Source organism: Ammodytes marinus (genome assembly GCF_949987685.1).
Source record: "Ammodytes marinus genome assembly, chromosome: 8".
Lineage (NCBI taxonomy): Eukaryota > Metazoa > Chordata > Actinopteri > Uranoscopiformes > Ammodytidae > Ammodytes > Ammodytes marinus.
This window is the reverse complement of record NC_137212.1, coordinates 16,294,206-16,314,254: the sequence shown is the minus strand read 5'-3', so window position 1 is coordinate 16,314,254 and position 20,049 is coordinate 16,294,206. Positions and strand designations below refer to the sequence as shown.

The following is a 20,049-nucleotide window of genomic DNA, read 5'->3' as shown; positions in this document are numbered from 1 at the left end:
AATAATTATAATGTAGGCACAGCAAATATACAACACACATATATATTAATATCTCAAAAAAACAAAAGATAAATAAATAAAATGTATTTGTAGAAGGAAGGAAAATGCATGACGGGTAATGTGGGAAGGACTTCGATAAAGATGGCGGCGTCCTCTCCAGCAGGACGCGCTTTGACTCTTTGCAAGCAGTTTCAAAATGTCTTAAAGATATCTTCAACGATACATACTCAGCACTGTGCTGCTACTTTGACCAAATACCAGCCTCCTCTTTACAGGTAAGAAGCTGACGCAGAGGTTAAAATACGACACACACGCGACGTTAAAGTCAACGTGTTCAGAGCTGACACTGGCTCTGTGGATAATAGTGGAAAGGAGAGAATTAATTTTACTACGAATACTCCCTTAAGCTCTTAAAAACGAAACTACCTAGTCCAACTGCTAATACCTTTTTATTTGGACTTATATTTTAGGTTGGCACAGGTTACTGTTTGGTTGTTGTCTGTTGTTACTCTGAGCATTTATGTAATGTCTTCTCTGAAGGGTATGGAGGACCGTAGAGCTGACATAATTAAAAATAAATTACTAAATTAATTAATATATGGCATTAAATGCACCAAATATTAGATCAAAAATAAATGTAGGCGGCATTACATTATAGAGTGGGACATATATTGATATTTCTTTTAAAATTTCTCACTGTATTTAATTACATTTTGTAGTAAAACACACCCATTTCATTCTTCACTCATTTTCCATTTTAGTCAGTAATCTATTGATTCTTTTTTTTGTGTATTTATTTATTCAATAATCAGCTGTTTCAAATCAAATTATTCTTGCATCCATCAGGGGAAAGACTCCACTTGTTGCCCTGTCTTTGCACAGTCCCACCAGCTTTGTGGGTCAGTGTCGAGCCCTGCACACAACCGTCTGCAGGAGAGGGCTGGAAGAGTTCTTTGACCTCCCTGAGAATTGGGGAGAGACCAACGTGAAGTCAGGTAAAAACACTATGAAACTCAGGTTGTATTTTGCCGATGTAACCACCCCACCCACCCAGTCATGATGGCATAATTTCACACCGTTTTTTTGTCTTAATTTTGTAGCTGCGCCATGGACGGCCAAACTACTGAGAGCAAAGAGCAATGAAGATTTACACAAACTTTGGTGAGCGCTTTTGAGATTACACTGATGTATTACAGGGTAGATAAAATATCAGCAAAGTGTAACATTCTCAATTCGGTCTCAGGTATGTGCTGTTGAAAGAGAAGAACATGCTGCTCACACTTGAGCAGGAATCCAAAAGGCAAAGGATTCAGATGCCAAGTCCGGAAAGAATAAGGAAGGTTGGTATATGATGCACCACCAGTACTGCAGAAATGGTGAATCAAGTTTGACAAATCAGACTTTGAGGCAGCTGGGCTGTACTTGCAGTTTTGTGGGTGTTGTCTGTGGTAAAGTAGGAGCCCTTGTTATGGTTAAACCTATTCTCTTCTCCCTCCCAGGTTGATCGGTCCATGATCAGACTGGAGACGGTGGTGAAGGAGAGAGAGACGGCACTGCGTCTGCTGCAGACGGGACAGGAGAAAGGCCGACCAGGAGACTGGAGGAGGAACACATTTGGTTACGTCTACTGGTGAGTGGATACGTCTCTGTGTGTATATTCTTGTGCTTACATATGGAAAAAAAAATGTATATAAGTTTTTGACCTTGAGTAGCACCATGGAGATGGTTATCGATTTTGTTTGTCAATTCAGCCAGACCCTAGGTGACATATTACGCCACTGCACTGGCATCAGTCATGCCAACCTCTTTTCTCTCTCTCAGGTATCGATTCAAAGAGTATGCTATTCCTTGGTACATGAATAAAAGATACAAGCGAAAGAAGTTCTTCACTCCCAAGTTTGTCCAACCACATATCAGGTAAGAAGTCGCACACAGGCAAGGTTTTTTTTTAAATACAATGTAAAACAAGGTTTTAAGGGTAGTCAAAAAAAATCTGCGCAGAGTTAAGTTATGAAAGAATTTCAACCATTCCTGACGTCATTATTTTCTGTCTTGCAGGATGCGCATAGAGAGGTATCTCAGAGAGAAGTCCAGGAAAGCCAACTTAGAGAAGAAAACTCAGGCCAAACTCAAGGAGAAGTTTCCTCAAATGAAAGTTCCCGCATCATGAAATGTTAAACACGCACTTTACACTTAAGGAGCTTTTGACATCAATTGGCAGCTGAGTTCAAATGAATACTCAAGCATTGGATTCAGCTTATGTCAAATAACTGAAGGTGGTCCGAGATCGTTGTCCTGTGTAGAATGTGTATTTGTCGAGCTGTTATTTGATCCTATAAGATAAATTATGCTATATCACATTTGCTTTGGTCACTGTTTTCATACTTATTAAAGCACACCTCATGTATTAGTTTTCCTCATGTTTTACTAGTCTGTAAATTTAATATTTAGTCTGAAGATTGTCAGTCTGGAGAACTTTACAGTAATTTGATATGGTTAAGCTGTTTCATGTGTAATGGCCAGAGGCGGCCTTAACGATCTGGGGGCCCCATTCAAGACCTAGTGTGGGGCCCCCCACTTTTTTTGTATTTTCTTGAAAAAAAAAAATCTTAATTTTTTTTTTTTTAATACATATTTATTGTGCATGCTTGTGCATGCTTCCCGCAAAAAGAAAACAGATTGTAGAGTTTTATGAGATGATGGGCCACTGGGTGCAGACTCTTGAAGGGCCCCCCCACTCCTACCTATCCAGTCAGGTACACTGACTTTTCAGCACATATACAATTAATGGTAAAAACATATTAATGAAGTCAGTTTTTCTCACAGGATTTAGGGATACTGTGGGAGGGACCCTGGTCCTTGTTGGGGGGTCCGGGGGCATCCCCCCCGGAAGAAAATTTGTGCCTTTTGAATTAAAATGCATCAATCTGGTGCACTTTGAGGGGAAATTTAGAGGCTATATCAAATCCTGAGATGCAGCAGGACCATTATTTTTCAGATTTTTCTTAATCAGGCTGAACTCTTTACTCTGCTACTGTAAAAACAGTACAGTAGATTGGTCTGCAGACTCATGTTCTATGATGGAGAGACTCATTTCAACAGATACAGGGTGGATAGCTACTTTTTATGAACAGCATAGAATTTACACATAGAAATCATATTCCTGTATGTGTGTGGGGGCCCTAAAGACTCATCATGAAGCCCCTTAGACAGAGCTACTAATGCTGTTTTCTTATGCTTTTGTATTTCTCCCCCTACTAGTTGAGGGGCCCATGATGATTTATTTCCTTATATTTAGGCTTATTCCTTTTTGGACCCTGTTATTGACATGAGTGACTGAGCTCTTTGACAATGCAACATGAAAAGTTACTATGAGGCCTAGGGCCCGGTAGCCTGCTCAAGAATTATTTATCAAAAAAAAAAAAACATTATTTTTTTTTAGGGGGGGCTCAGAGGGCGGGGCCCCATTCAATTGAATGGGTTGAAACATAGCTAAGGCCGCTACTGGTAATGGCCACCTGTTAATCTTAAATGAATTAATACAACAAACCAATGGAATTTAAATAAACTTGTACCTATAAAAGTGGGATATTGGGGGAGCTTGTGGTGTACTGGTTAGAGCGCCCCCCTCAATAGAGGCTCAGTCTTCGTCACAGCAGACCCGGGTTCAAATCCAGCCGTGGTCCTTCATTTCATGATCTCTCCAAACTGTCTACATAAGCAAATAATGCCTCCCCCCCAAAAAAAAGTGGGATATAACACTCAACAAACTCACTTTAAAAAAAAAAGGACTTTATTTTTTTTAAAGACCATATGTAGCCAATGACAAGCCAAGTGAAAATTAAATACAGATTTATTTGCGTTGACACTCAATGGCTGGCCTTTGCCTACGACAAGCTTATTTACTACACAAAAAAGAAAGGTTTATGGACAAAAGACTGTAAGGTTGTTCCTCTAAATACACATCACCCGAATGTTTACCCTTTTCAGTATTCTGCAGAAACCTTGGACAACAAATATTGTGTATTTCCCCATGTGATCAAAATCTTGAATTCAGGACCTACTTACTGATAATAAATGGCACTGAGACCCCGTCAGATTATCTCAAACTGGGAAAAAAATTCAGATTAAGCTAGTCAATTTTGGAAAAACTGACATTTCGAAGATGTAAGGTTTCCATAAAACGGCAACAATCCTAAAGATAAGGCAACTGACTGAACTTAAACCCTGTATGATCATAGTAACACAGTTTACAGTTGTACTGTGGACGTTTGATTTTTCACAATCCCAGACAGGCAGCAAATGACAAACTTAATTCTCTTCTTAAAAAAATCATACAAAACAAGAATGATCATCCATAGGTGTTCCTGAGTCCAGGGTCAGAGGTGAAAGACGCATGATGTTAAGCTTGTGGCAAAGACAGTGGAGGGTGAGGGAGCTGTTGCTGTGTAAAAATAAAAAAATCAAGGGCACTTCCTGTCCACACACTGCTTTCCTCCCTCTTCGTACTCCTGTTTGGAGATCCACATCTGCTGGAAGGTTCCCTGGCAGACAGAAGAAACATGTTTAGTTTGAATACATCAGGGTCAAAATAAGAGTCATGAATACAAAATACTAAAAAATAACTAGTTCAGGAGTTTTTCTTAAAATCTTAACAGTTTTCTTTGAGTATGAAGTAGGGCTGGGCGATTTGGAGTCAAATCAATATCACGATTAATTGAACATGTTACCTCGATAACTATTATATTGCCCTCATAGTTCACTGACAAGATGTGTAATGTAAATAAATGAAATGTACAGATTGTTTATGGTTATCGTTGAACATTTATAACGGAAATCAAAGCATCGCTTGAAATGAAAATGTCACATTTCAGTTTTGAAGTAAAAAATCAAGTTAAATAAAAAATTAATTACTTGCATTTCTTGCAAATCAAATTAATTATTTGAATCTTTTGTACAGAATTATTTTAAATATTTCCTTGTAAAAAATAAGAGAATAACTTCAATCTCTAATAAACAAATATACGTCACATAAATGTTGATAAATCACTGCTGATTAAGAGTAAAAAAGAGCGGCCTGGACAGGTCCCAAATCAAAATAATCGTTTTGTGCAAGTTTAAGTCGTGTACAGGGTCTGAAAGTCGGTTTGATTAATTGCCCAGCCCTAGTTTCAAGTTCTAAAGAACAACAACAACAAATAAGTTTGTGGTAGCCTAATGGTCCAAGAGCCGAGTTTCCAGCTTTAGAGTTGACAGTTTTTTTTCTTCCAAAAGGAAAATATATTTTTCTGAACTGCCGTGGGTACTCACAAGTGATGCCAGGATGGAGCCTCCTATCCAAGCGCTGAACCTGCGCTCCACTGTAGTGTTGTTGGCTATCAGCTTCAGCCTCATGCTCTGAAAATCACAAACATGCATGTTTAACTCTGCTAGGAGATAAAAGTATTGTTCATAGATGTATTAAGTACATAATTGAATATTGTGGAGAAACAAATACTTCTGTTGTGAATTCAAATGTAATTCTCAAGCAGCAGCTTTGTCTTTTCTAGATGATGACAACAACAACAACTAGCAGCACTATGTCTTTTGAATCTTTTGTCATTAACTGAAGCCTAACATAATAATAGTAATCAGAGTATTTATGAGGAAGCAGTGGTGTTAGCTTACTGGAGGAGTTTTCTGGGAGAGCTCTCTATTTAGTCGGTCCGTGAAGCCCTGAATGAGCGTGTTCCCTCCAGTCACCACCACACTGCCGTACAGACCCTGAGACACAAGGAAGAAGTCAGGAATCTCTCTTTTTTTTTTTAAACCAACGCTTACACATGGGCACTCTTATTTAACAGTCTTATTTTTTCAAACAATGAAACAAATTCCAGAAGCTATTCTATTACCAAAAATTTAATTGGGGGTATATCCAAGTTTCATACAGCATAACATACCCATCAGATTTTTTGTGTATTAAATTTGTTGAATTCAGCCACTAATGGCCAAATGTCTGTAAGTAACATCTACATTTCTTGCAAAGGCAAGATTTAGCCTTTTCTTACAATTTGATAAAGACATGTTTAACCTGTTCAGTCATTTTAAAATTATAAAAGTTAAACTCAGACTGTCTCCAAAAAAAAACTTAATTCAGCATCCCAGAAATATTTTCTTAAAATCACCGGTCGGATGTCGATGTCACACATTCCCACGCTGGTCGTCACCACATGGCCAACTCCCAACATGGTGTTCCCAGACAGACCCTGAAGGGATTCGAACAAACGAAAAGGTTCAAACTTAATTTTTCACTATACTATTTTGTAACACCTAAAAGCAAGACATTAAGAGAACTTTTCATAACAGAGCTTTACTTATTTAGAGCTGTATGCAGTGATAGAATGTGTTCAGCTGTGTCAGATGCCCTGTTACTTCCACATTAAAAACACACACCTTAGCATTAGAGGGGTCAAACAGCCCCTCTGGGATCTTCAGCCTCTCGGCCCCAAAATCAGCGTTGTATCCGTTGGGCAGCTCATAGTGCACCGTGGGCATCTGAGCAGCAACCCTGGAGAAAGGGAGGGAGTTATTTATTTTGGGATGAAACTTACATTTCACCAAGTGATCAGTGATTCAGTGGATGTTTACTTTAAGCACACAAACCTCCATAAAAGCTGAGGGTTAAAGTCAAAGATAAGGTCAAGATGAAAAGTATTGCAAAATAACCATGACAGGCCCCACACTCCTTAAGTCTTTGTATACAGTGAAACACCATGTGGGGGAGGAAAAGCATTTGTGTGCCGGACTATAGCTCACATACCCTCAGGTTTTAAGACTACGCATTATTCCGCTGTATGCCTTTTCCAGACAGGGGGCAGATTGTGGAAATCTGTTAAACAGAAGTAAAACATATATCTACGTAACTAGAAGATAATCATAATGAGAAGCACAATCTTACTGTTCATCGTAGGGAGAGTCTGACACCTGCAACACAGATGCCTGGAAGTCCTGGATCACACACTGCAAACGTTGAGAAAAAGGAAAAGTTGACAAACATACAACAAAACACCATACATGTAAAGTAATCGCACCTGGGGCCTCATTTATAAAGCTTTCTACGCACAAAAACCTTGCGTAGACAGGCAGAATGTGCAGTCAAATGTGCGGTGGCAAAACGGTGGTATTTATAAAAGAATTCTTTGCGGAGAAGTGTGCGTATTCCCACGCAAACTTTTGACCATGCGTAGAGCTACCGCAAGGTTTTCCTGACTCGGGGAATCAGCGACACTCAATGGCAACACCACGAAATAAAGCTCTGTCATCGGAAAAACACACATATCCTTGTGAAATGCATGGCACCCAATATATTTAATCAATTACATGTGCGTACCTATTGTTGCGAATATAGGCTACTGTTGTCTATGGCATGCAGTAATGATGTAGGTTGATTTACTTATCAAGTAGGTCTATACATGTTTTGGTTATATTTTTACATGTAATCTTATAGTTCTACTCTATAATAATATCATATACCTCGGGAGGTGTGTCCGTGGCCAGCGGGAGAGCAAAGTCAATATTTTAGGCTGTGTGTAAAAAGTAGTTTTGTACAAAGTTAAGGCCAAACATATTAATTAAAACTAAATATTTCGTTAGATAAAATCATGTTATGAATTTAGCAAATTATTTTATGCATCTCTTTCCCATAACAACTAACCCTGGAAGTTTAAACTATAATCTGACGTTGTTGTTGGAAATGTGTGGATCTCACGGAAAGGGAACAATGCTTTGGAATAGACTATAGGCTAATGCATTATTTCACTTCTCACAACACATTTTATATAGGCCTACATATAGTCCAACAGGTTCGCAAATACGTGATATTTCATACAGTACAAAGTTGGGCAAAACAGTTTACCAAAGACTATAACGACTGTACCAATCATGATATGTGATCAGCGCGCGCGTGTGTGTTTGTGTTTTAGTGGCAGTTACAGCGACGCATGGCACGGGCTTTCTTCCTTCCCAGTCGCTTTCTTTGCGGCTGGTTGCCTCCCTTTTTTCCCCATGTCAGTCAAAATGTCGTGCTTATTAAGAGCGTCATCATATTCAGGAGCTATTTAGCATTCGCCATGTATGGTAGATTGTGGGATGAAACTGGGAGGTGAAGTGGGATGACACGGGCGGAGATCGTCTGCGCACAATTCACCGCAGGTGGATAATTATAAAGGGAAGATTGCGTGCAACAGTGCGCCGCACAGTTTTATAAATCTCAACTTTTTTTTTGCGCAGCACATTCTTGGCTTTGTGCGAACGCAATGTTTTGGGAAGGTTTCTACGCACACCGTTATAAATGAGGCCCCAGGAATCTAAGAGTTCGCTGCTTACATTACACATGTAGTTGTGCCATGAGCGGGTGACTTGAGGTAGTTTTTCCTTTTTCTTCCAGTTGCCTGCGGCTCCCTCCCGCACTGGATCCTTTAAAGACAAACACTATGTTTGACATTGTGTGGTATGAAGGTAGATGACAATTAAAAAAGGACCAATACAGACTGTGCAACAACATAATGTATTATTTTTAACAGCCCGAATAGAAAAACAGTAAAAAGTAAGGTTAAATCCTCCAGGTTCATCTGACATGTAAGAACATCCAAGTCAACCTAAGTAACATTATGATCAACCTATTTATATTAATTAATACTTAATTAAGTATACAGACATTTCAAATCAGTTAGTATATACAACACTTACAGTCATATGAAAAAGTTTGGGAACCCCTCTCAGCCGGCATTATAATTGACTCTGCTTTCACAAAAAAAAGATAAAAGTGGTATGTCTTTAATTTACCAGGAACAGCTAACTACTGGGATGTTTTCCAAACAAAGATTTTTTGAAAAGCAGTATTTGGTTGTGTGAAATAAAATAAAATGTGAAAAACTGGCTGTGCAAAAATATGGGTACCCTTGTGGTTTTGTTGATTTTAATGCCTGTAACAGCATGTAAAACTGATGACTTTAGACACAAAGTTGGTTGGATTATGTTGTTAAGCCTTGAACCTCATAGAAATGTCTGTTTAATCATGAGAAAATGTATTTTAGGTGCCTAACTGCAAGTTGCACTTCTCTTTGACTCTCTGCTGAAGTGAGACAGAATGGGACCATCAAAACTGCTCCCAAAATATCTTAAAAACAAAGATTATTCATTATCATGGTTTAGGGGAAGGCTACAAGAAGCTTTCCCAAAGGCAGACCAAGAAAAGTACAAGAGCGGCATATGCGGCGGATTGTGAGAATGGTTGCACACAACCCAAAGATCACCTCCAAAGACCTGCAAGAACATCTGGCTGCAGATTGTGTATCTGTACATGGTTCAACAAATCAGTGCAATGTTGCCGGCTGAGAGGGGTTCTCAAACTTTTTCATATGACTGTATATGCCATATGAAGTGGGTTATCTAAAATAGTCAATTCCACTTGTGAAACACAACAATCTTACCTTTGATGCAATCATGTAAGGGGGGATTATTTCAACACTTAATTCTTGAAAAAGCTCCCTGCACTGCATGCTCATGAAGTCTCCAGCCAGGGGCGATTTGACAATTCCTGGGAGAAGACATAATAAATGAGCACAGTCAATCTCAACCATATAACATAACAGTAAACTCCACAGTAAGAAATGCATGATTATATAATACAGGTGCAATAAAACAAAATCGAGTATCAATTAAAAGTTATTCTGTAATTAATTCAAAAAGTGAGGCTTTCACATATTCTAGATTCATTACTCATGAAGTGAAATTAATCTAGAATAAACATTATTTTTTAGAAGGTCAACATTTCTGTTTTATGAATAATGTTTTTGATGTATTATTCTCATATTTTGAGAAACTGGAGTTTTTATTCCATGAGCTGTGAGCTGTAATCATCAAAATTAAAAGAAAATAAATGCCAGACTGACCTATTTCACTTTGTGTAATGAATCTAGAATACAGTATATGAAAGTTTCACCCTTTGAATGGACTATGATATCCTAATTTTCTGAGATGCACGTGTATATTATTTCATCCAGAAATTTTAAAATGAATTACAAAATCAGCCATCAAGTAAATGAACTGGGATCATGAGAGATGAACAAACTTGATAGTTGTCTGAAAATTACTCTCTTCCACCAATAGTTCACGATGGTCATTTAAGATTGCCATACCTGAACATTAAAGCCACTACGAGTAACATGGCACGTTGGCGTCCCCTTTGGACAAAAGCGGTAGTATTTTTACGACGCCCGCTGTCGCAAAGCTGTTTGCACCTGATTGCAATGAGTTGATGCAGCAGTGTCACCTAACTACTCTCTCTCACGGAGCTGAAAGATTACGTGTCCGACTCCTCACAGAAAGCGAATGAACGATAGACGGCAGTTAGTATGGATCACGATGAGGTATTGTGTTTATGTTGTTGTAAATAATTACTATTTCAGATAATGGTTATCTGATGATGGTGAAGCAAAGCAAACTTTGTGTTAGTACCAACCGCTCATTCATTTAGGAATAAACACTGCAGTCTTGTTTCTCGTGAAATTGTATACACGTTGCTTGGCAACGCCCTCGTCCCCCGTAGCCTATATCACTCTCCCCTTTAGCTTTTCTTCATTGCATTTTCTTTTTTTTCTTTGATGGTTCAGCCCCGTTATCAGTCATTATGACGACAAATAACTGTATCAAACAAGGCTCCGGCTCCCCTTCCCTCACCTGGAGGGATAGGCTTCTCAATTCACGTTGCTGCGCCACACTGAAATCTGCGACCAATACGGATATGTAACCATAGAGCTTGCACGAGCGAACCGAAAATCGGACTGGGTGTGCGACCAGACCAAAAGCAGTAATAAAAACTATTTAAAAACGTCTTTCTTTGCACTGATGGTCTCGTTTGCTGTTAAAGGTAATTTATGATTATCAGAGGAAACATGAGGCTGTTTAAAAGATATTTAAATGTTACTCGTAGCCGCTTTAAGGAACAGAAGGTTTAAATGGCAAAGCTGAGATGCCGGCTTCAACCAGCAGGTGGCAACAGAACTCATAGAAGATGAGCACATGCATTATTGATGGATTCAGGACTATCACATTTACATGAATCCTCTCCCTGGTTTATGGAAGGATTTATGATAACTGGTCACCTTGCTGCAGGACGTAGCCGTCGTGCACCGGAATTGCTGTGGTGTGTGTTGCTCCGCTGTCCAGAACCAAGCTTGTTGACCGCCCATTGGCAAAGCTTCCAAAACTCAGAGTAAAGGAAATGTAACATAGTTCAAAGTATGACAGATGTACAACAGAATCATCGTAAGAGGAAAAGTTAGAGGGAGCTCTGTCAAGGATACGCAGAGAGCACGGCAGATTTGCAGAGGAAGAAGGCAGGAATGTTGTAATGTTCAAACATCAGCTCTGTTAGCTTCTCTCGTTTCGCTCGTGTGTTCCACTGCAGACACAAAACAGAAGATGGGCCGTTTACCACAGATCACTGTCAGCACAATGCAAACGCTTTCTCCATGAGGCAATGGGGAGAGTGGGGAAGTGCAGGAAACAAACCGTTCACTTCAAAACTTCACCTCACATTACAGCTCAAACAAACAGCATCTCAAAACAGGTCAGCAGCAACTACGAGGATTTAAATAACAAGTTTACGTTTTAAGACAGAACACTAGCTCTTGGTTGATGAATTCAAACAATGTGAATACTGTTACATCACAGACGTAGGAGCCAAAGTGTTGTTCCATCAGATCCTACACATGCCAACTCACCGATGCTTCTGACATGAGCACTGGATGCAGGCTGGGTTCAGACTTGAAGTGCATCTTGTAGGTGTGATCCAATATGGCTTGGAAACTGTCCCAGTCCTCAACTGTAAATGTGACAAGAGGAGAAAAAGAAGGACAGTCGGGTTTGATCAATGTCAAATCAATTGAATTACAGCTGATTTACTATTTTTGGCCTTTGTAAAAGTGAGAGAAAAAAAAACACATCTTGGTTAACATGACACAGCCCTAGTTTTTCAAATGTCTACATCTAGGTTCAGGAGAAGGCTGTACCGTTATTGAGGGAACAAAGACAAACAATTTTTTCATTCAAAAGGAAAATCCTGACAACAACAGACCATGAGCAAGTTATGTATTTACATTATTTGGAATTCAACGTCACAAAAAACCTGCATCTTTCGTCATTGCTGGGTCACATGGAGGAGAAAGTAGAGCAATGAAGAGCTTTTTTAGGCAATCATTTGAGGACTCTGCACCGATGTTCCAGGTCAGCCCTCTGAGGGAGCCTGTGGTCCCACCGTGCTGTTCTGATGCAATTAAGATCGGTGTCACGCTCGTCTCTAAAATAGCCTCGCAGCCAAACTCCACTGGACCAGATTCTGACGAGCATCATCAACTAGGTCAGTGCACCGGAGCGCTTGATTCATTAACGCCCACGTCAACGACGGAAATAAAAAAACACACCTGCAAGATGTAGATTTCCTAGCAGAGAATACCGATTAAACAGTTGCTGCCCTAGTTTTGGATAAAAGCTTTTAAACTGAGTAACACAATATGATTTTAGCTAAGTAACATTGGAGAATACGCCGGTAAAAAAATGAAATCTGGGACCGAAGATGAGACCAGAGTAAAGCATGGGTATGTAATCAAAAATCCAACTGCATTATTTTAGTAGTATTTTCTTCCCAACTTAAGTTTAGCACCTAGGAAAGCTCTGGACATGCGACCCCACATTTGACTTTGGACATTTGACAGATTCAGACATGAACACTTGAGGGTTGGAAAATATGATCACAGGCTTGGCAGTAAACTCAAAGCAGAAAGGGGGTTTGCTTTCATTCAAGAGGACACTAGATAGGCGGACTCATGATAATGAGTTGCCTTGGTCTTCAAATAATCTCATTAATATTCATGATGAACATCAGTCTTCTACACGTCAGTAAGGGTTGTGACGAGTTCATCCACACAGTCAGCTGTCCGACTAAAACAGTCTAATTATGGATATGGATCAAGCAGACGGGATTATGAATATTCATTGCCGAGATCATGTCACAGACTAAGAAAAATAATGGGGTCATACACTTACAAACAACCTCTGTATGTTCATATGGGTTTTACATTCTTTAAATTCTTTCAAAGTGTGTCAATCCATTGCATTTCAATTCTGTATGTGATATTACTGTCGAGGCATCATTTACCACAAAAAAGAGCAAGGGAAAAATAAAGTTAAACATGTTAAAAAATAGATAAAAAAAACATGCCATGAGTCAACACTCACTCATGCCGTTCTTGAGAGGAGACATGACCTCCATGTTCTCCCTGGGAACTCTCAGCTGGTTGGTATCAATATAGTAGGTGGTGCCAGGTTTGGTCTTCTCCCCATCCGTTTCCATGGGCGTGCTGCCATCCTCTCTGTCAAGGGTCACACCTATCACCGTGGGGAAGTCCGCCTGAGCCGAGCCAAAGACAAAACCAGTACACAATACAAGTCAAGACGCATTCCCTGGTTTCTCACACACAGACACACGCACGCACATAGATTGAGAAAAGTCACATTTCTAAGAAACTGGAGGTGGATGTGAGGCAATCTCTTCTAAGTTATACACAAAGCGTATAACTGTTTTGCAATTTTCAAAAGTACCTGTTTTCATTCTGTCCCAATATGTCTTGTACTGACTGAGTCATTGTACATAAACAATGTCTGCACATTGCATCTCAAAGCCAGGAGGACTATCATTCATTTTGACTTGTTATAGAGTAAAAAATGTCACTATAATTTTTAACAATTTAATTTAAGCGTCCCAGCAAGTCATGGCAGCAAAGAGGGAACAGAACCAGGATCTTGAAACTTTAATCTCTATTCTCAAGATATACTGTGCTTTCCCTATTATGACATGTCAAAAATATTTTTGGTGGAAAAAAGCCTATTAAAGTGAATTGGATCAAACCAGAGAGGAGAATTAAATACAACATTTTGATGGGGCAACAATTAAGTCTATTAGAAGAAGAAAAACCTGGCTGCAATTTTTTTGACATTCTAATATCTCAACGTGGCTTCTGGAAAACCTGTCATGAACATTTGTGACATTTTATAGACTAATAATCATCAATCCATTAAGAACAAAATCATATGATGTATCAATTTGAAACAATTTGAAAACAGTTTGTTAGAAACTTTCATACTCGGTCTACCAACTATCATAACATCAATAATGAGGTCACATTGTGATATAGTATGAAGATAATGTAAGGACAGCATTTCATTTTAGAAAGCAAACATAAAAGTGGAAGGACTACGTGGTCAGCTTAAGCATTATGTTGTACATAATGTACAAAAGATAACACATTCTAAGGGTATATCATACTGTGTATTATTTTCATAAAGCCAACAGTATGGCCAATCTGTGTTATTAAACTGATATTTACACGTTCAAAATCTCTCCGCAAAAGCACAGATAAATTGAAACCAAGCAAGCTACTCCATAAAGATCTGAACTCAATTCATGCCATCAGTCTCCAGGGTGACAGCCCCATATTTCTTGACATTGGCATAGCCCCAGAGGGAAGAATAGGATTCACAGTGGAAGAAAAAGACACATAGTTAATCAGGCCAACTGAGCGATCCATTTACCTTGGGACAGTCTTCTCCTGCGTAGCCGGCTCTGACAGAGTATGAGCCAATGTCGAACACCAAAGCACCCACCTCATCTACAGAAATCATATACAATATACATTATTAATTATTGATTTCAGCCACAATTATCCACCTTAGAGAAGGAGCAGTACTACAGTTGGTTTAATTACTCAACAACTTATACTTTGAAATACATACTCAAATTTTAAGCTCTGCCTCTTAAATGATCAATTGTATTTTACAATTTTTGTATTATATACTTTTCAATAAATTGAGCTGAACTCATAAAGAGCTGTTGCCTAAACATCCAAAATACTACCGTTCCCCACACTATATGTCATTGGACAAAATGAAAAATAAACAGATAATTTACACTGCATATCTGCACCCATTAGTCTTAGTAGTATTTGTTGAGAGTTCTTAAAAAATAATTAGAGATGAAGGATAAAATGTGTAGTGCTCTCAAATAATTAGTCAAATTGTACGGTTTAGATTTGATTATTAATATGATTCCATGATACATTTACCAAGAGCAAATAAACATTTTGCTAAGTTTTGGTGCTGATGCCTAAGATACAGACTTCTAAGCTGACACTTTAAATGTCTTTGTACAATAAACATCGCCTACTTTAAGAAAATAAGTAGGAACACTGTTATATTTAAACTATGTACTGTCTACATAATTTAGTGAATTGAATATGTTACAAATTAAATAAGTGATTGTATTTAATAACTCTACTTCTTCTCTATCTTGTGCAAGGATCCAGGCACTAATATCTATAGTTGTTCTAGTGTTTACTTTTCATAACCACTGACATCTGCATGACTATCGTTGGTAAATGATGCACTCAGAATAAGTTCTCAATGCAGAACCAAAAACATGTGAGCAGTTTCTCATGTAAATGTAACCAGAGGTGCAGACATTTAGAAAAAAGACTGTGAACTCACTGTGAGATGCTTTGAACACGTATCTTCATTTCTAAGAAAGCGATATTTAACGGATAGTTACACAAACACAACGGGATGTGTTCGAGAGGTCGGCAAGCCCACTTTCATTCATTTCCTTGCTAGCTGGCTAAGTGGCACCTAGTTGGTATACATGATTGTTGCATACAAAAAACTAAGATTAAGGCTAAAAAGGACCCACCAAATGGGTTAAAAACTAACATTCTCAAACTAATGGCAAATGAATATGCTGACACGAATACAGTTTTAGTTTGCTGCGGAGATAGCTGTACGTTAGCAGAACTAGCTTAGCTTGCTAACCGTAAAGCTGGCTAAAGCTAAACAACGGGAACAACGTGAACGAGTGTTTTGTTTTATTTTCATCAAAAGATCCCACTCACCGCCTCCATACACTCCGCCGCTCATCCTCTAAATGATCTCAACGGCGACTTTCTTAATATGAGTTATTACAGCAGAATCGCAACCGCTAAACGGTTAATCACAACAAAGAAAATAGGTTAGCATGGATCTTGGATCAATCTAACAAAGCACGCGCCACACTGCTTACGGTCGGACGTCCAATCAGAGCGCAGCACAGCAGCAGCCCTTCCGATTCACCTTTGACGGACACAGCGAGAGACAGCAAGTACTTCCGTGCTCCTGAGTGGACGTGGCCCCACCGACTTGATATCAAAGTGAGTGAAATGCTGAATACAAGTAGCATGAACCTACTTTTAACCTTTAAAACTCGCCCTGCAGACTGTGTGAGTGCAGGCTTATACGTTGCGGTGATTTTGGGGGTGTAAAGTGCAGGACCTTGAGTCACGGTCGTTAAGACTCAACATGTCACGCCATGCTGCAAAAGCAGCAACACCGGTGTAACACCGTCATACTGAACTGAAGGATTTGCAAAAATACATAGCTGAAATGATTTAATATAGCTACATTGTCTATGTTAATATCTTGTTGGTGTCTCGTTTCTGTATCATAAATAAGTTAAAGTTTATACAGCCTCGTGCTTGCCCAAAGTTGGAGTAATTGCGCATGCGCAGAGGGGGGAGGTGACTGAGTTATACATTATGCATAAAGTTAAAGTGTGATTATATAACCCATGGACTATTTTAAATTCAACTCCAAATAATTAGCTCAAAAGCAGTTGCAGTTTAACAACTTCTCTTTTGGATGTTCTGCTATATTTGTTTTTGGCATGAAGTTAAAATGAGAACATACCATCTATTGCATTTTCATGTTTGAAAAAGTAAAATAAAAGGTTATTTTAAAACACTTTAAACTATTTAAAACAAACTGAATACTCTAGTTTGTACCCTCTAATCAGATAATGTGGAATATCACATTTCCCCGGAGTTTAATTGGACATCTTTTTAAATTGTTTGTTTGTGCCATGAGGCAAAACCAACACAGATTCAGTGTCATGCCATAGAAAATCTGAAAATATTCACTTAATTAGCATCAACCTGTTAATGTTTGCCTAATAAAATGCTGAATGATTGACCATTAATCTATTATGAACCAACTAATAAATTAAACGACTGTTGTTTTAGCTTGAATCAGAACGTCTCATACTGACTTTATGCATTTGTAGAGCAGAAGTTTTAACAAGCGCCTATTTTTAAACTAACAGTCAGTGATCAACACCTGTTGACTCTCTGCATTCCCTGTAGCACATGTTTACTGTCCTGCTTGGACTATAACACCTTCAAAGTTATATAATAATTTTGAAATTGAAGATTCATTCTTGACTGGCGATGGTCAGTTTTTCAAATTTCTGCCATTTTACCTACACAACAATTACTTGATTTAAAAAATAACAAAAAATCTCTAATGTTATAATTGTTATTTGCAGTTCTCGACAGATCAAGCTCATCTGATCCTTGTGGTGAGATTGTCTGGTCAACAATAACTTGTGAATGATCTTCAAATGTTTTTAAACGAAAAAATAATTTTCAACCCTGTTTGCTTCCAGCACCCATGCAGCGCTGCTTAACCCTGACCCTTGCCCGGCACAGCAAGCTTGTCTTAAGAAACAAATTTGCATCTGTCCGCTGCCAGCAGTCAGCCGCCATGTCTGGTCTCCTCATCAACCAGCCCAAATACTCCTGGCTGAAAGAGCTGGGCCTGTCTGAGGACAACCCCGGCGTTTACAATGGTAGCTGGGGAGGCAGCGGCGAGGTCATCACGTCGTACTGCCCCGCCAACAACGAACCGATTGCCAGAGTAACCCAGGCCACATTGGCAGAGTACGAGGAAACTGTCCAGAAGACGAGGGAGGCTTGGAAGATGTGGGCAGATATTCCAGCTCCCAAAAGAGGGGAAATTGTGAGGCAGATTGGAGATGCTTTGAGAAAGAAGATTAAAGTCCTCGGGAGCCTTGTGTCTCTAGAAATGGGCAAGATCTACGTCGAGGGAGTGGGAGAGGTTCAGGAGTATGTTGACGTATGTGATTATGCTGTCGGTCTGTCTAGGATGATTGGTGGGCCGATTCTGCCTTCAGAAAGACCAGGCCACGCCCTGCTCGAACAGTGGAATCCAGTTGGTCTTGTGGGCATCATCACTGCCTTTAACTTCCCCGTGGCTGTCTATGGCTGGAACAATGCCATCGCGATGGTCTGTGGAAACGTCTGCCTCTGGAAAGGAGCTCCGACCACACCTCTCACAAGTGTTGCAGTTACCAAGATCGTAGCTGAAGTGCTGGAGCAGAACAACCTCCCCGGAGCCATCTGTGCCATGACCTGCGGAGGAGCCGACATCGGCGAGGCCATGGCGAAGGACCAGCGTGTGGACCTGCTGTCGTTCACTGGCAGCACCCATGTCGGCAAGATGGTGGCTATGGCAGTGCAGGAAAGGTTCGGCCGTAAGCTGCTGGAGCTCGGTGGAAACAACGCCATCATCGTGTTTGAGGACGCCGACCTGAATCTCGTGGTGCCATCTGCTGTCTTTGCATCGGTTGGTACTGCCGGCCAGCGCTGCACCACGACCAGGAGGCTGATGCTGCACGAGAGTGTTCACGACGCAGTGGTAGAGAGGATCACCAAGGCCTACAAACAAGTCCGCATCGGAGACCCATGGGATCCCAGCACCATGTATGGGCCTCTGCACACCAAACAAGCAGTGGCGCAGTATCTGGCAGCTATTGAGCAGGCCAAGCAGCAGGGCGGCACTGTGGTCTGTGGAGGAAAGGTGATGGACCGCCCCGGTCACTACGTGGAGCCCACCATCATCACAGGACTGGCTCACGATGCTCCAATTGTCCACACCGAGACCTTCGTCCCCATACTGTACGTCCTCAAGTTCAAGACAGAGGAGGAGGCGTTTGCCTGGAACAACGAGGTTGAGCAGGGTCTGTCCAGCAGCATCTTCACCAAAGATATGGGTCGCGTCTTCCGCTGGCTGGGGCCCAAAGGATCCGACTGCGGCATCGTGAATGTCAACATTCCCACAAGCGGAGCTGAGATCGGAGGGGCCTTTGGCGGAGAGAAGGCCACAGGAGGGGGAAGAGAGTCGGGCAGCGACTCATGGAAGCAGTACATGAGGCGCTCCACCTGCACGATAAACTACAGCAAGGATCTTCCTCTGGCCCAGGGAATCAAGTTTGAGTGAAGCCTTCGGCTACTTTGATGTTTATGCGTTCAATGAGCCCAAAAGGTCAACACTAAGTGTTTTAATGGTGGAGTGTTTCCCAAGCAACAGATAGATATTTGCTATTGGTGACAATATGTCATTGCATTTTTGCATTAAGAAAGGTCAGTTCAAATTTGAACAAAAATCCTACTTTTGAAAGGTTTAATTTTTCTCACATCAAATCTATGTATGTTGTCCATGTTAGGTCCTGGTTCCGACATAACTGTGATAATAGGTTTGTGTGAAAGGTCAAATTCTACCCCAAATGCTGGTGTGCACTTTCCTACAGGCATTTAGAAAGCGAGTTTGAGTGCTAGCTGACTGTACCAGACACTTTATACTGTAATAAAAAATAAATCTGTCTTATTTTGGAAGAAAAAACTGGACTGTACATTATTGTGTAGATTATTATTTTTTATTTTCTTCAGAAATCCTAACATACGATTACTAACAGTAAAATGTTAATAGAAGGTTGCTTACAATACACTAGCTGTTTGCATCTCTTTTACAGCATTAACAAACTTAAGCAAGAGCTGCACTGATTTCAGACAAACAACAAAAATAAAAGGCTTAATGTTGACATGTGGCATATTCTTTTTGTATTTTTTGTACTTCTATAGGGGATTAGAAGAAACAACAGGCCCTAAAAACTTAGACCGGTGAAATATGAACATCAGCACTTTCAGCTTCATTTCTGTTGGGTGATTTCTGGGCTCATTGGTTTTCACATGCTACATTGAAGAATTTATTAAGAAAAAAAATTGCAGTGAATTTAATAGGTTGATTTATATATATTCAATTATATTTTATCTCTTCCATCCTGTCAACAAA

General features: G+C 39.9%; 3 protein-coding genes across 4 annotated transcripts; 2 read left to right on the top strand and 1 right to left on the bottom strand.

The window, feature by feature from the left end:
- Positions 1–108: 108 nt before the first annotated feature.
- On the top strand, positions 109–2,396 carry mrpl47 (mitochondrial ribosomal protein L47; the record flags this gene model as incomplete). Its single annotated transcript, XM_080032914.1, has 7 exons — positions 109–275; positions 847–995; positions 1,101–1,161; positions 1,244–1,340; positions 1,500–1,630; positions 1,822–1,917; positions 2,059–2,396. The coding sequence occupies 7 exons, from the start codon at positions 109–111 to the stop codon at positions 2,168–2,170; spliced, it is 813 nt and encodes a 270-aa protein (XP_079889040.1). The 3' UTR covers positions 2,171–2,396.
- A 1,935-nt stretch (positions 2,397–4,331) lies between these two features.
- On the bottom strand, positions 4,332–16,149 carry actl6a (actin-like 6A). Its single transcript, XM_080032419.1, has 14 exons — positions 15,981–16,149; positions 14,632–14,708; positions 13,279–13,450; positions 11,766–11,866; positions 11,346–11,443; positions 11,145–11,239; positions 9,471–9,577; positions 8,365–8,454; positions 6,938–6,999; positions 6,433–6,547; positions 6,165–6,245; positions 5,668–5,763; positions 5,311–5,397; positions 4,332–4,544 (listed from the first exon to the last, which is right to left on the bottom strand). The coding sequence occupies exons 1-14, from the start codon at positions 16,003–16,005 to the stop codon at positions 4,464–4,466; spliced, it is 1,287 nt and encodes a 428-aa protein (XP_079888545.1). The 5' UTR covers positions 16,006–16,149; the 3' UTR covers positions 4,332–4,463.
- Positions 16,150–16,197: 48 nt separating this feature from the next.
- aldh7a1 (aldehyde dehydrogenase 7 family, member A1) lies at positions 16,198–19,787 on the top strand. Of its 2 annotated transcripts, XM_080033309.1 has the most exons (3): positions 16,210–16,274; positions 17,444–17,476; positions 17,564–19,787. In XM_080033309.1, the coding sequence occupies exon 3, from the start codon at positions 17,569–17,571 to the stop codon at positions 19,195–19,197; it is 1,629 nt and encodes a 542-aa protein (XP_079889435.1). In that variant the 5' UTR covers positions 16,210–16,274; positions 17,444–17,476; positions 17,564–17,568; the 3' UTR covers positions 19,198–19,787. The 2 variants fall into 2 exon arrangements, with proteins under 2 accessions (XP_079889434.1, XP_079889435.1); XM_080033308.1 differs by lacking the exon at positions 17,444–17,476 and having other exon boundaries at positions 16,198–16,274.
- The last annotated feature ends 262 nt before the right edge of the window (positions 19,788–20,049 follow it).

What these genes read in the sequence shown, in the direction of transcription:
- actl6a (XM_080032419.1), bottom strand. Translation starts at nt 16,005, where the DNA reads ATGAGCGGCGGAGTGTATGGAGGCG. An exon ending in CTTACATGATTGCATCAAAG is followed by an intron (nt 8,455 to 9,470) that starts GTAAGATTGTTG and finishes TTGTCTTTAAAG; the next exon opens with GATCCAGTGCGGGAGGGAGC. An exon ending in TCTCCCAGAAAACTCCTCCA is followed by an intron (nt 5,398 to 5,667) that starts GTAAGCTAACAC and finishes TGTGATTTTCAG; the next exon opens with AGCATGAGGCTGAAGCTGAT.
- aldh7a1 (XM_080033308.1), top strand. Translation starts at nt 17,569, where the DNA reads ATGCAGCGCTGCTTAACCCTGACCCTTGCCCGGCACAGCAAGCTTGTC.